Source organism: Phoenix dactylifera, chromosome 13, assembly GCF_051530095.1.
Source record: "Phoenix dactylifera cultivar Ajwa chromosome 13, Ajwa_hap1_PhDact_Kaust_v1.1, whole genome shotgun sequence".
NCBI classification, from domain to species: Eukaryota; Viridiplantae; Streptophyta; class Magnoliopsida; order Arecales; family Arecaceae; genus Phoenix; species Phoenix dactylifera.
Window position 1 is genome coordinate 28,337,572 of NC_143202.1, and position 16,214 is coordinate 28,353,785.

A 16,214-nucleotide genomic window follows, 5' to 3' on the forward strand; every position below is an offset into this window, starting at 1 on the left:
AGGTAACAATACCTTGAACAAGATGCATCCGGGCAATGAATGAGTCTACACGTCCACAGAAAACTCGCCTTTCTTCTTCCCACCACTTCTCTTTATCCATATCTGTTCCCTCATCGCGGCCTTCCTTTCCCATCAAAAGCTTCCATACCCTATTTGTCTCTGAATCCAGATCAACTTTGGCACGAGAGCAACGTTTCCTAGCAAGATTGAGCAGGCCCTCATATGGAACGATTACACCACCTCTTCCATCATAAGGAATGAGAGCGTTTTGTGCTTGAGTTGTAGCACCATCACGGCCCCTGTTTATATTTAGACATTTCAGCTTCTGAATGATATCATCTAAAGGATTGCCATGTGGTACTACTGCTCCTAAGATTCCACTGCCATTAACTGATTCATTGAAATTGCTGCTGCTTTGGCAGTCATGAATGTGACTGGGTTGGAGAAATGAATTTTTCTTTCTTGAATTTCCTGAAGCCGGTGCAGTTGGCTGAGCACTTTTTGTTCCAGGTGAAGATTCAGAATCGTATGTAGCAACCTCATGGTCTTGCAAAGATATTCTGTTGGTTTTTGAGGATTTGGGATTGACTGGATGATCTTGTTGCTTCTTTGTATGCTTTTTTGGTTTCATTTTCATGTTGGTCTTTACAACAATGGCTTCCATGGAAGGCTGCAGTTCGCAAATCTCACTTTCCTGACTATCATTGCCTCCTAAGGGCTTTCCTGGAGATGATGGCTGGTTGTAATCCGCACAAATGTGTCCAGTTTGCTTTACAGGTGTTGTTATATGTGGGCAGTCCATGCTACTGTATCTTACAGGTGTTGAACTGTAGTTGCAGTCCATAGTGGCACTAACAAATGTTAAATTATGGGCCTGAACTGATGCTCTTGATCTAATGTTGCTTTCTGATCGATCAAATGACAGCATGCACTCTGAAGCTTGCTGTTTATCGAGGGCAATCAACCTTTGTGCATCAGCAAAAATAAAGACTTCAGAATTATTTGGCATCACCTGATTTATTCTCCAATTATTCAGGGGCATATGTGTCATGGAGGAAGCACTGCTTGTGAATCTGTTCTGTCCACTTTGCTCATTCTCTATTCTCCTTTTTTTGCAATTCTCAGAAAAGTAAGGGTTGTTCCTGCCTTTATCATGACATTCACTAACCCAGTCCATCCCGTTATTGGCATGTGTGAAATTTATACTTGCTGAAAATTGAGGATTATCAACATAGTTAAGGTCTCTTTTTGTTCTTTTCATTATCACATCCGAGATTTTTTTATGTGAATCGGGCTTGCTCTGACCAGTTTCTTGAGACCTCTCATGGTTGGCAGAAATATTCAGGTACTCATTCTTCCTAGCCAATTCGTGTGGACTTTCTCTAATCAAATCTCTTTTAGAAGGCCGAGGAGATATGGTCCTGTTTTCTGGCATTATTCTATAACCATCCAGCATTTCATTTGTCCCCATCATCTCTCTTCTACAGGGTTGAAGAAGTGGTGTTGGGTTTTCAGCCAAGTTTGCATGCTGATTCAGCATTTGATTCGTTGAACTGTTGAGATCAAATGGGGTTCCCGTTTGAGAGTTGCCCAGCACTGCTTCCGGTCCTTGAGAATGTACAGTTGATTCTGTGCTTGAGGTCATAGTAGGCCCTGCAACACATTTCTCTTGAGCTTGAGATTTGGCATTGCATGTAAATGCTGATGCTGATCCTACACAGCCATCTCTTGCTTGCAAATCTTCTGAATCAAAGTTCAAACACCGTCTGACAGATTTAGTCCTGCTTATATTGACCAGATGAGCAATTTCGCCTAAAGCACCTGTGGGGTTATCCATAGAGTTTTGGACCCTGCTCTTTCGGACATACTTCCTCTTACCCGATGGGTTTTCTTCTTTATTCTTGGCTCGCTTAGGGGTCCGAGGCTTGGGGGTTACTGGCTTTGGTGTTCTGGCCTCTCGAATAACCTTGGGCCTGTGCTTCTTCCTTTTAGGCTTCTGCTGCGGTTTCTTGTTCAAGTCTATTCCCTGATTTTCTCTCTCACTATGTTTCTGAGCATCCAGTTCTTGGGCAGGGGCTTCCTCAGATGATATAATTGCATTGACTTCACTTTGCTTTTGATGGGATGGAGCTACCTGAGATGGCAGTTTGGGCTCTGAAGAAGATGTACCTACAGACTTCAAAAAACAAAGCTCCATCTGGTTCTGCACTGGAGGCTGCCATTTCTGAACCTCCTTGTCCTGCATATCTTCCTTCATGACTCTTTGTTGCAGGGAAGAAATTGTATGTGATGTCATTACATGCTCCAAAGAAGATGGTACTGTAGGCTCCAAAGAAAAACCTGTCTGAGATGGCACTGCAGGCACAGGTGAAGATTTCACTCTAGGCTTTAAGAAGCATGGAATCTGCTTTTGTGTTGGGGATTGCCAATTCGCATTTTCCTCATGCACAACTCCCCTGTCAACCGTTTGTTGGAAAGATGCTATTTGTGATGGCACTAAATGCTCCGAAGTATATGACACTACAGGCTGTGAGAAGCATAGTTCTGCCTGCTTCCCTACAAGAGGTTGCCATTTCCCTATCTCCTGCATATCCTCCTTATTGACTGTTTCATTTACCAAATCTATGACTTCCCTAGGGAGGCGATCTTGAGAAGTTTTTTTCTTCTCCACAATCATAGGGGTGGAAGGCATCACCTTGCTCGCATCCATGTTTATTGTGTTCTCCGGGAAGGAACTAAGATTTGGGAGAACAGAAGCAGGATATCTATCTGTCAAGATATGAGCAGGAGAAATTAACTACAAGAAGAAGAAAATGGATGATGGGTTCTCATCTTTACATCCAAAAAAAACAAATTAAAAAAAATCACATGAACCTAGAGAACCAGCTAACAGGCAATTGATTTTGATTACAAATTATTATTTTAAAAGGAAAAAGAAGTCACTGAGGTTTTGATGCCAGGTGGTTGCTACCATTGTAAATGACTGGGTTCTGTGACATCTTCCCATTTAGTGAGAATTGATTTGGGGGAACAGACAATTCCTGACTGCCATTAATCTGTGCAAACATAAGCGGAGTTACAAAATGCTATCTTGCTTGCAATGGCTACATCTGATGGCAAAGGCATCACTCTACTCACACTCATGCTTACTGTTTTCTCTGGCAAGGAATCAAGATTCGGGAGAACAGAAACAGGATATCCATCTGTCAAAATACAAGCAAGAGAAATTACTTATAAGAAAAAATAGGAAATGGATGTTGGGTCTTCTCGTCTTTACATCCAAAAATCAAAGAAACAAACCACATGAACTATACAAGATAACTGTCTATTGATTTAGATGACAAATTACCATTACAAAAGAAGGAAAAAGGAAATTAAGGGGGGGAAAAAAGAGACTTACACTGAGGTTTCAGTGCTGGGCGGTCACTACCATTGTAAAGGACTGGGTTCGATGACGCCTTCCCATTCAGCAGCAATTGATTTGGGGGCACGGATAATTCTTGGCTGCTGCTAATTTGCGCAAACATGAGCGGAGTGAAAGATGCTATCTTGCTGGCAACCGCTGCATCAGATGGCGAAGGCATTGCCTTAATCAAATCCACACTTACTGTTTTCTCTGGCAAGGAATTAAGATTCGGGAGAACAGAAACAGAATATCCATCCTTCAGGATACAAGCAAGAGAAATTAACTATAAGAAAATGGGAATGATTGATGGGGTTTATCCATCTTTAAATCTGAAAACAAAGAAAAAAAAATCACATGAACCTAAAGATACCAGCTAACTAGTTACTGATTTAGATTACAAATTATCATTAAAAAGGTAAAAAGAGAAGTTAAGGGGGTACAAATAGAGACTTACACTGAGTTTCTGGTGCCATGCACTTGCTACCATTACAAAGGACTAGGTTTCCTGATACCTTCCCATTCAGTAGCAATGGATTTGGAGGAACAAAGAGTTCCTGGTTGTCACTGATCTACGTGAATATAACAGGAGTGAAAGATGCTACCTTGCTTGCAACCACTGCATCGATGTGATCTGGGAGGCTTTTGTATGGCATTTGTATCCATCTTTTGGTGGGATTACCAAAGGCCAATGCTCGTGATTCGACATTTTGATAGGAAACTTGAGCATCATGAGCTTGGTTTGCAAAAGCCAATGCCACTGCCACACTGTTCTTGAGATTCCGCAGCTGGTCAGCATAACTCCAAGAGTTGGAGGAATCTCCATGGAACACACTTTCTTGAGAGAACTTGCCTATACGGAGTCTAGTGGAGGCATCCATAGATTTCGGCCAATTTCGCCTAAAATGTTGGTTCCTTTGGTTGTTATTTGGGATCAAGGACCTCTTTATTGGGATAGGCTTGAAAGGTGTAACCAGAACCTAAGGATTTTGGATCTAAAAATCCCTCTATTGTTCAAGGGGAATGCCTTGTCCAAAGTCCATGCCAAGCTAAAAACTCGGAAAATATTTAATCTTTCTATTTCTCTTCCACCTCCTACTACAAACTATCATTGATCTTGCCAACGAGAACATCAGTGCCTCCTTCATCTTCATTACAAGCCATCTGCCCTTCTTCAAACTCCATTGTCTAAACCAAGGATTGCCGAACCGGGCCGTACCGCCCATTCGGGCCGAACCGAGCCAATCCGGTCTCTGACCGGGTTGGTTCGGGCATGGAAAACGGTTTCAGCCCCATAGGGGCTGGAACCACAGTAATTCCGGCCAAAACCAGTCGGTACCGGCCGAAACCGGATGGTTCCGTCCGGTTCGGCCAGGACTCGGTGCGAACCGGTCGGTTCGCACCGAGTCCGATAAATTTTGCCACAGCGCGCGCGCCTATGGCATTTTTTGGGAAGGCCTTCTTTGGCTTTTTGGCCTGCGCATTCGGCTATAAAAGTCGGATGGCATTGCGAGGGAAGGAAGAAGGCCTTCCTAAAATTGATTCAGGCCGAAGAGAGTGTTCTTCTCTTTCCAAAAAGATACAAATTATATTGATTCAGGCTATCAGAAGGAAGAGCCAAGGTAATTAAGATGTGCTTTCTTTCCCTATCTTCTTTCTTCTTTTTTTTTAGGGGCTTTGAAAAAATAGCTCAAAAATTGATTTGGGCTTGATTTTTTTATGTTGTAGATCTATGGACGATGTGTATGCTGACATAAAAAAATTATCGTCCTCATATTAATATTTTTATAATTTTAAATAATTAATAAACTAGCGTACTTGATCGATCTGGTGTAGAAATAGAGCCATCAAAGAAAAAGAACCCCCCAGAGCATAATATTGGCTAGAAGCATAGGCAAATGCTAGAGAGCCAGCACCAGTGGTAGTGCAACTAGTGCCACCAGCAGTTCAAGAAAGGAGGGGTAACCAGGCTGAAGCAGCACTTTGCTGGTAATTACTCCGATGTAGCTACGTGCCCCAAATGCCCACAGCAGGTTCGGTTGCTAATGAGAAAGAACCTCGCTGATTTCAAAGAAGCGAAGGAGAGTGCTGCCAGGAAGAAGACGGAGGTGGAACGCCGAGCGGCAGAGCCACCTTCCTATCACTCCAGGGAGTCAGAGGAGGCCTCCCCTCCAGATAACGAGAAGGCACAGATCCAGGCTACCATGCAAACGGGTCTAGATTATCAGTGACAGCAGGAGAAGGTGGCCAAACATAGGGCTCGATTTGGGCCCCCGTTCTATGAGTCGGGCTCCGGTTCTGCAAGAAGCATGCCAGATCCATAGTTGCAGAAAACCTCCTCAGTCAGGGAGGGCGTCAGTAGAGACGGTGACCGGATTGAATCTATCCTGGGTGCTTTTGGTAACCAAAAAAAATCATCCAGAGGGATCCACCAGGAGCTATAATCCATGATTTAGATCCGCATGCATTTTCCAACAGAGAATCGAAGCAGCATAGGGTTGACTCAACGCTGAAGAAGGATAAGAAGAAGGATATGTGGCAAGCTATTGGATCCTGATTCCATTTTAACCACATCCCAGCGAATATAATAGACAATACGTACTACAGATCTGTCATTTTCTCCATACATGTTGTCGGTTCCAGTGTAGATCCTTCAGGCCCGAAGAACATCTACGATGAGCTTCTTGACAACAATAAGGAGCTAGAGAAATGGATTGCCTCCTACAAGAGCAAGTGGCCCACATATGGACTGACTGTGATGTGTGATGGTTGGACCATTCCTACCAAACAGAGCATCAACTTTCTGACATACTATGATACGAAGACTTTCTTCCACAAGTCGGTTGATGTTTCGGATCAGGTGCACGACTCCACATATATCCTCAAACCTATTGAGGAGGTGATTGATCAGGTAGGAGAGGAGAATGTCGTGCAGATCGTCACTGATAATGGATCACAATATAAGATCGCCGACGGGATCTTGATGGAGCGGCGACCACATATTTTTTAGACCTCATGTGCTGCACATTGTATCGACCTCATGTTAATGGATATTGTGAAGATCCGTAAGGTGCAGCATACGGTGAAGATAGCCCAAAGCATCACCAAGTATATTTATAACCATAGTTGGGTCCTTTCACTGATGAAGAGGTTTACAAAAGGAGAAATTTTGAGACTAGGAGTCACACAGTTTGCTACCAAATACGTTGCACTTGATACCCTTCTCGAGAAGAAAGCAGCCCTACATCAGATGTTTGTCAGTACCGAGTCGCAGAAAAGTAGATATGCCCAACATGGCACCGAAGGAAGCAAGATTGAAGGCTTGGTGACGAAGCAGACATTCTGGCAGCGGGCCATTGCGATAGTGAAGGCTATCAAACCATTATATGAAATGCTGCGGACCATGGACAGTAAGAGGTACCCCAGATGGACTTTCTGTATTACGTGACGGAGAGGACAAAGGCTCAGATCATGAAGGCAGATCTAGCCCATGCTCAGGAGTATATCGACATCATTGAGCGGCGATGGGACTACCAATTGGGCTAAGACTTGCATCTAGCAGGTTAGTAAGAACACTAAAAATTAGACTGCTCCTGTACGTATATAATTTTACTAAGACGGTCACCTCTATGTGCAGCATACTATCTGAATCCCCAATTCCAATACAACATACCTAGAATTGATATGGATGACGAACTTCTGGCAGCACTGCGTAAGTATACCGGTATCTTATATTATTAACATAGTACAACATAGTTTTTTTTCACAAACCAAATTATTTAGAGAGGGCAGCACCAGCTTTGGACAGCGAGCAGCTATTATGGATAAGACAACTATGAATCCAAATATGTTACATATCAGGAGGACATTCACCTGGCGTTAGATAGTTACTAATATGGTACTAATATCTCTTTTTCTTCAATATTGCTGTAGCTGAATGGTGGATTCATTTTGGGCTGACCGCAAAAAATCTTAAGCGGATAGCTATCCGGATCCTCTCTTAAAAGGTCTCTTCGAGTAGCTGTGAGTGCAACTGATCCACCTTCGCCCTCATCCACAGCAAGTAAAGAAACCGTTTGACATAGAAGCGCCTCAACAATCTTGTATATATCCACTACAATCTGTGGTTGAGGCTAAAGTGCATTCTGAAAGAAGTGAAGCTCAAGTATATAGATCCGATCCATAGGGCTTTCGTCGATGATAACGATGATCCTATGAGCGGCTAGCTAGTGGGCCAGCAGGAGGAGCTGGAGCTTGACGAGGCAGGATCGCCTCCACGACTTGCCAGCTTCATAACCAGCGAGGCTAGAGTCGATGCAGAGCAATGGGATAAGCACAATATTCCATGCATTCTCACAGCTAATCAACCGCAGCCGCAGGAGAGCCAATCACCTACTTTTTTCTCGTTTGAGACATCCTCTCAAAGAGATGATCGAGAGATGCTCAAACGAGGATACTACGGTACTCGATCGACTCGATCGGAAGGGCGACATAGCCAGACAAAGAGGAGCACGAAGGGTAAAAAGACAGTTACCTAGCAAACCAAAAAAAATAAAAGGCCTCAATGGAGAGAAAGTGAAGGACAGAAGACCATTGCTTATGAGATACAGGCATACAGCCGAAGGTTGGTTTTCGATACACCGGTGAGTCCCAGTTTACGCACGCTACACAAGATAGGGACCACAGTATACGATCTGTAGAGCCCGCGAGGATACGATTGCATATAGAAGACAGACTCCTCGAGATCATTCAGGAGGACACGATGCAGCTGCAGAAAATTTCGCATGTGGAGTAGGATCAATAGACGTATCAAGTTCTGAGTCGTATACTAAATCCTATTATCTGCAGCCACAAGCAGCCTATAATCCATATGGATGTGGATATGAATATAGTACGTCTGAAGCATCTTCAGGTGGCTACTATCCTATGCAATCCGAAGCATCTCACTGGTCGAATTTTGCTGCCGACATATTCAGATAGGCCCTTCCGCAGCCGTATTATCAGTTAGAAAACACCTCTCAGAGCCAAAGTTTCAGCGAGAGATCCGAGAGTGCTTATAACCCGATGCGCGTTCCTCATGGTTTGAGCATACAAGACTACAACGCCGCTTGGTTAGAAGGGTAGGTTGATTTACGTCCTTATTATGCTGATGATTCGGATATCTGCGAGAGGCATCGCCACTCAACCTGATTTTAGATATCCAAGAGTGCTTTAAAAGTATGTAATTGATTGTATCTTAATTTGAAGATATTTTATGTTGTTTATTTTATGATTTGTATCATTTTAAAGCAATATGATGCATCATCTAGCTTAAATCGAGATCATAAAAACATCAAAAAACATCAAAAAAATTCAAATTATACTTAAATTTATAGAATAAGTTTGAAAAGAGAGAAAACTCCCAAAATAAAAAATGGGGCCAAGAATTGTCGAACCGGACCGGGCGCCGACCGGTACGGTACCCGATACCCGTTTGGCAATCCTTGGTCTAGACTAAGCATGTAAGAAATCTTCTAGCATGTCGACATTTCCATCTACAACCGAAAAATGCTCTGTATCTGAACCAAAATAGGAGAGGAAGGATCTTCTCCTCCTCTAATTTTTCCACTTAGAGAAGTACAGAAAAGTGACTTGAAAGGAGATCTGCTGCCCAAAGAAAGATCACATTCCAAAGTTCAGCACTATCCCTCGACATTAAATCCTCAAATCTCTATGCCCAGAATACAACTCCCCCTAAAATCTCCAAGTGGCATTGAGCCAGAGAAATTTAGAAACAGACAATTCAGAAAATTTGACTAAATTAAAAAAAAAAATGAAAGCTTTAATTTCGGCAAATCTAAGAGGTGAGGAAAAAGAAAATTGATAATAATTTCCATGGGCATGGGGAAGGAATAAAGAAGGGGCTGAATGTGGCATCAAAATAGATCAAAATTTTGACCAAGTCCAATGGTCGCCCACATCATAATTCCAACAGCAGAAATAGCAAACTAAATGGCAAAAAAGGAAAGTAATTGATATAAAAAATGAATTTGATTCATTTTTTCTGGTCATGGGATTAGGGCATGGGCAATCACTAGATTGGTCAAAATTTTAATCTATTTTGATGCCACATATAGCCCTTTTCTATTCCTGACCACATCCTACAAAAATTATTATTTTTATTTTTTCTCACTATTTTTTTTGCTCAAATTCGTCAAATTTAAAGCTCCCATATTTTCCAAATTAATCAAAATTTCTCATTTGGTTATATCTAGATTTCTTTGGCCTGGCATCGAATAGAAATTTCAGGGTTAGTTGTATTCCAAGTGTAGAGATCTAAGGGTTTAAACACAAGAGATGGTGTCAAGTTCGACGCATAACCTATATCTGAGCAATAGATCTCCTTCGTGCTTTTCATTTCTTTTTTGTGTGCGGATGAGTCTAGGAGGAGGAGAAAAGGGTACTTTCCATCCTATCTTTGGTTAAGGTACAAAATGTTTCTTGGTTGTAGATGGGAAGGTTGACATGGTGGAAGATTTATTACAGGCTTGGTTTGGATAATGGGGTTTGAAGCAAGGGCATATGGCACTTTGACAGGGTTGAAAATTAGGCACTGAAGTTCTTATCAGCAAGATCAATTGTAATTTGTAGTAGAAGAGGCGAAAGAAGAGGTCTAGATAGAAAGAATAATTTCTTTTTCTATTTTCAGCTTTGGATGGACTTTGGACAGGACATTCTCCTCCAACAACATAAGGATTTTGAGATCCAAAATCCTTGGATTCCAATTATACCTTCAAAGCTCATCTCCATGAAGAGGCCTTTGATCCCCAGCAACAGCTATAGGAACCATACATCTAGGTCAAATTGGCTGAGCTCTGTGGATGCCTCCACCAGAGTCCATGGTGGCAGGTTCTCTCAAGAAAGCGCATGCAATGGAGGCTCCCCTGGTTCTTAGAGCTTTACTAAGTAGCTGCAAGACTTCAACAGAAATGGAGCGATAGAGTTGTTCTTCTTGAAGTTCTACATCGCGAGCAAAGTAGTATCTTTTATTCCACTTCATTCATGTCTGCACTGCTTAGCGATAACCAGCAATTATCTTTCCTCCAAATTAGTTGTTACCGAATGAAAGGGTGCCACTAATCATAGTTTGTTGCAATGGGTAGCAACCACCAAACAATGGTTGCATAGGTCTCTGTTTTAGCCCCCTTAACTTCTTGTTGTTTTTTTTTTAAAGATGTTTTGTAATCTAAATCAGTAGCCAGTTAGCTAATGTATTTAGGTTTGTGTGAATTCAGGTATTATAAATTATTTTAGTAAATCAAGATTTGAAATAAGAGAACATATAATTATAGAATAAGCTATGCCCAATAATTGATACATGTGCCCAACTAATCTTTCAAATTGATCAAAATTAATCATAGAAACATAGATCACACTAACTACAAGCCTAACGCAAAATCTAAATGCCTCGACCATAATAAAACAAATTTGATCCAATTTCTTGGACAATTATAAAGGGGAATTGCATTCAGAATTACATACTTCTAGAGAAGAGTTAATAATGCCTTTAAAGAAACAAATTGAATAGTATTTCAGCTGAAGGTACAGAATAAGAAGATGGAAAAGGAAAAGAGAAAGTTTGCATCTAGTCTAGATGACTTTATTGAACACATTCAAAATTTGTTTGTTAACCAACCGAATCCATTTGAAGAAAGTTACCGACTATTATGTCTACTATGTTCATTTTACCCACACAAAGTGACTTTATTTCGAATAATGGAAGGGTATTATAAGAACCTAAGTAGCTTTGACCTACACCAGTATGTCTGCTTATCAAATTAAGAAAATCAAGGAGTCCCCTTTCTTTCTTCTTTGCAAGAGCAAAAGGTCAAAGAGTTAAATACAACTTATTGAATCCCCTCCAATAAGATCCTTTAAAGACTGAGGGAACATCAAGGACCACTGCTGCACGGTGTTAACCAACTAACAATCCAGTATTTAGTAGAAGGAATCTTCCATTTAGGTTAGCACATCCACTTCAAAATCTCCTCAAAATTTCGTTCCTGCACCTGTTTCCTAAGCATTTCTTATTAAAAATTCTTTATGTTGCTATCTTGTATGCGCACTTCACACTTGGGCCTGTTTCTAGTAACTAAGGTTTGGCAAATCAATCCATGAGAATAAGTATGCGATCAGTGCAGATCACCTTCACATCTCATTGTGTGTCCTTCTGTGAATAGACTTAACTACAGTAAATCATTCTGTTCTGCATTCAACAAAACTGTCTTGATGCTTCTCAACCACAAAAGCCACAATTTGATATCAATTTACTGTTATGCCAAAGCAAATAATCTCATATATGAATACACAAATAACCATAGTAATCCTCTGCCCTAGAAAATCTATGATACTAACAGCTTGAATGTGATATGGTAGTCAAGGAATCCACTTGAAAGACTTAGACTTTTGACTGTACTAATGAAAATTCGGTGGAGCACTTCCTGTCAGAAATTCAAGTTTGCACTAACACGATCTCTTTTAAGTTCCTGCTTTTCCTGACAATGAATTTCTATCTCTACTTGTAAGACATTATTGAGAAGTCTATTATTAAAGTGATATTATTGTCAAAACATTTCCAACAAAATATAAAACTAAAACAATTTGGAATGAACAGGACTCCAGATCAAGAACAAAATGCATCATAAAAATAGGATTATAATTAACATACTATGGATCCAACAATAGGCTGAAATTGGATGAAAAAAATGCCGCATAAGAAGCAATCCCATACCATGGGTTAGAAGCCTATTGTCTAGGCCCATTAATGGCTTAAAGGATGAAATAGCAAAGTTTTTCAGAAAGTGATTTTTCTGGTATTTATCAGTTGTTGTATTATTTCCACCTTTTCCATCATAATTATCAAAACAATATCTTTAAGGAACAATGAGTGTCAGTATCAGCAAAATGACACTTGTTATCGGTGCTAGACCATAAAGATAAGCAAGATATAAGACTAGCATTCCAGATTATAAATGCAGTGAGAAATGTATGAAGCACAGAGCTGACCACAGGGGTGAAAAAAAATCCATAAAATCACAGTGCGAGCAAGATTTAAGAGTAGCATTCCAGAACATAAATGCAGTGAGAAGGGTATGAAGCGCAGACCTGATCATGGGGTGTAAATGTGAGCTAGGAAAGGCACCAACTCAAGGGGGGTGGGACTCAAACAATAAAGAGGAGAAATTGCACACAGGTATGTCACTGACCATATGCAACTCACAACATATTCTCAAACATTCAAGAACAGTTTATGTATGTCAACTCCCATTACAGCAACAGAGGATAAACAAAAGCAGAGGGTGATTGCATGTTTAGTAGGTAGGCAGTCCTCCATAATCAAGCCATAATGAAATGTCGTTGTTCAGCTTGAAAACGGCCATGACAATTTAAATTGGTGATGAAACTTGAGCCTAAATGAAAATGTTGCTCCCCTCTTTTAATCAAATTGATAACTAGCCATCTACAAATTTGCTGTGTGGAGAAATTTATGAAATTATACATTTTTTGTATCAGCTCGCTAAGGTAGGTTTTGTGGATAACCTCTGTGAGCATGCTCGAACGGCACAGCAGAAACTGCATGTGAATATTCCCATGAAGTCCCAGAAATTAATGAAATGGCAGAGAAGGAAAAACAGTAGCGCATAAAATGAAATAAATTCCATACCAATTCACTCTCTATCAAGCAAGAAGCAACCGTGATACACTATCAGGTTTTCATTTTTCATAGATGATTCTGGGTTTCATATACCACCAATTGTACGAAATGTTTTGGGATTCTGGTCTCTGTTGCAGAGATCAGAATGGTAATCCCATGGAAAACGGTCAAAAATTATTCTAGGGTTTGGAGCAGAGTGCAAGGCAGGGCAAAGGGATCCATCAGGCGTGGCTTAGGGCTCAGGGCTAGGAGGGGGATAGGCTGCCGGTAGTGGCGCCGGAGGAGGGATTTGGTGGTGGTGGTCGGAGGCTGGCAGGAGAGGGAGGGGGTGGGGGGAGAGAGAGAGAGAGAGAGGGGGGGGGGGGGGGGCATACCGATGGAGGTATTCGGCGGCGGCAGCGGCGAAGGCTGAGAAGCCGCTGGAGGCAAGGATGAGGCGGAGGTCGACGGCGGCGAAGATGGAGCGATCCAACTCCAAAGGGGCAGCGAATCTTGGATATAAATCTAAGAGGTCGAGGGTGGAGAAGGGCAGCTTCGCCGGAGTGAGAAGACCTCCTTGGCGACGGACCGAGTATCCATATAAAATTACAAGCACAAGCCACAGCAATGGCCGCCCATGGCATTAAACCTTACGACACGAGAATTGAAAGTTTTTGGTTTCGTCGGCGGTGCTTGACTAGTTCATGCGATGCGATGCTGGTGATCTGGTAGGGTGAGGAGGGGTGTTTGATTTTGGAGAGAAAGGAGGGCACGAATGGACATGAGGATATGGCAAATAAATAGGAAAAATTCCGCAGCCGCTCAAAGGAAAGGAGGCTCCTTTCTCTACACACCGGAGGCCATCAATGCCGGCATCGGAGATGGAGATTCTTTCTCTATTTTTCCAGTTTCGAAGGAAAGAGAAGGGAAGGAGAAGAGAGAGAGAGAGCGTCTGCCTTCTTCCTTGGACTCGTCTCTTTCAATTTCTTTTAATTTAATTGCATTAGTACACAAGGCAATTGCATTAAATCCTGTGGATTGAAAAAGAAACAGCGCTGTTGGCTTTTACCGGTGGTAGAAAAATAGTAATAAGTATGCTTGAGGTGCCAGAAAGAGACAGAGTATTTTGTCGGGCTTATCTCGTATTTTGCTTCCGTTTTTTATTCGTAGAAGGAAAAATTACGATTGTTTCGTTCCTTGAGAGGAGATACGAGATATTGAAACGGAGCGCTCTATGATAAAATATCTTTCGCTCGCTTGCTCGCTCGCTCTCAAGGGGCAGGTAAGAGCGCGACGACCCGCGCCAAGTGATGATTGGAGGCGGATGGCCGCTACGTTACTTTTTGGTGCGGGGCCCCTGTCATGTCAACTTCCCGGCCTCACTCCCCTTCCCGGCCTTTGGTTTCGGCTTTTCTTTTCTTCTTTTTTCGTCTGATACGCTCTCCAAATCCTACCCCCACCCCCTTTTCTTTTCTTTTCTTGTTTTTTTTTTTGTCTGATACGCTCCCCAAATCGTACCCCCACCACGGATGAGTAGGAGGGGTTTGAAAACAAACAATCGGATCCTGAGCCGGCTGGGTTTTGGAAGGCCGGGGGATTGGACAGGGGCTTTGGCTCCGTAAAAACAAACTCCCGCTTGGGGACGTCAACGGCTTTTGCCGGGTTGCGCGCTGCCAGCGGCTCCCTGCTCGCATCCTTAGACTGAACTCCGCATCTACTCTCCCTCTCTCTCTCTATGTTTTTTTTTTTTTTTTTTTTTTTTGGTGCGTGTAGGATCCCTCTCACTAACCCCGCCGGCCTCTTATTTTGATTGCATTTCTTTCAGCTGCGTCCGAATAGTCCCTCCTGACGGCCCATGATTTACTTGGTGATAGCCTTGATAATGACCTACTTATTGGCAAAGCTGAAGCACCTCTCTTATGAGACAATTTTTTCCTAGACTGACGCATTTTTCTATCCACCACAAAATTATTGTCAAGCAACCGATAGCTTGACATAACTATCCACCTACCTGATCCCAGATAAGTCACCTCCTCCAACAACTCCACTGTATACTCATCAAATGATTAAGTTGCAATATTTGTGAGAGAAGTTCTGTTAAAACAGATGTGACTTAGGTTAGCACCGTCTCGCAAATCATATTAATAAGCCAACAGCCAACACTCTTCCAATTTTAAGATTCATGTTATACACGATGCATTATTATGAAATTGTTCAAACATATTATGTATTCCCTTATCTATATTGCATATAGCATTTCTATTGCTCAACAAAACAAACTAGATTTTTAGAAGAAAAAAAAATTACGCCGGTAAGAGTAATTTTGCCATTTTCACTATCAAATTTATCATGGACAACTCTCTTTTAATTTCTTAAGATTTGTCCGTAGGAAGTTTTATTATAAATATGGTATTCTACCTGACACTTCTTATGTTTATCATGCATTAAAGAGTTTTTCCCCAGATACAAGAGTCGAAACTATTTATGTCTTTTTAAGAGGCTCCTCCCTGTCATTTATAACACAAAATAAATTTTGTATTTGATAAAACATTCGCCTCTCTTATTTACTTTGAAGACATATTAATAGAATAATGCACCAAAATTCTGATGTTATTGGTAAGATTCATAAGATGCTCACAGGCTAAAACTTGGAGATATTAATAATCTGATATGTTATATCTAGCAATATGACATGCATTTAGAATAAATGTAGTAACATGCTGTCTTGCAAGTATGTAATTTAATATTCGTCCTACTAAGTCATGGAATAAATTGCTTATGCAGCTGAGTTGTATAGCCATCTTCACATGATTATTAATAATCACTTCGACCAACAAAAATGTATTGTTTATTTAAAGAAAGCATACTACTGTGTTTCACTTAAAAGGTTGAATCCATTTGATTTTTTTTTAAATGTGTAGGCTTATGAACTATTATTATATATCCAAGTTAATGCACATTATATTCAAGACTTATATGAATTCTGCCCAACTAAAGTAATGCATGATGCAACTATGATCATAAGTCTCTCTTAGCACTAGCCATTGCATCTAAATTGAAATTAGGTTTAATTCTAATAGGCTCGATTATCTTCTTTAAAATAGCTAAAATTACGGTGAATTAAGACTTTTCTCATTG

At 41.2% G+C, this 16,214-nt stretch overlaps 1 protein-coding gene across 1 annotated transcript in view; it reads right to left on the minus strand.

Moving 5' to 3' along the window:
* Nucleotides 1-14,072, minus strand: part of LOC103717691 (protein ROS1A) — a 25,636-nt gene extending 11,564 nt beyond the window's left edge. The window contains 5 exon segments of the mRNA XM_089926872.1: nt 13-2,769; nt 2,972-3,056; nt 3,139-3,203; nt 3,401-3,662; nt 13,472-14,072. Coding sequence (XP_089782998.1) covers nt 13-2,769; nt 2,972-3,056; nt 3,139-3,203; nt 3,401-3,662; nt 13,472-13,720 — 3,418 coding nt within the window. The 5' untranslated portion in view covers nt 13,721-14,072.
* Between the last annotated feature and the right edge of the window lie 2,142 nt (nt 14,073-16,214).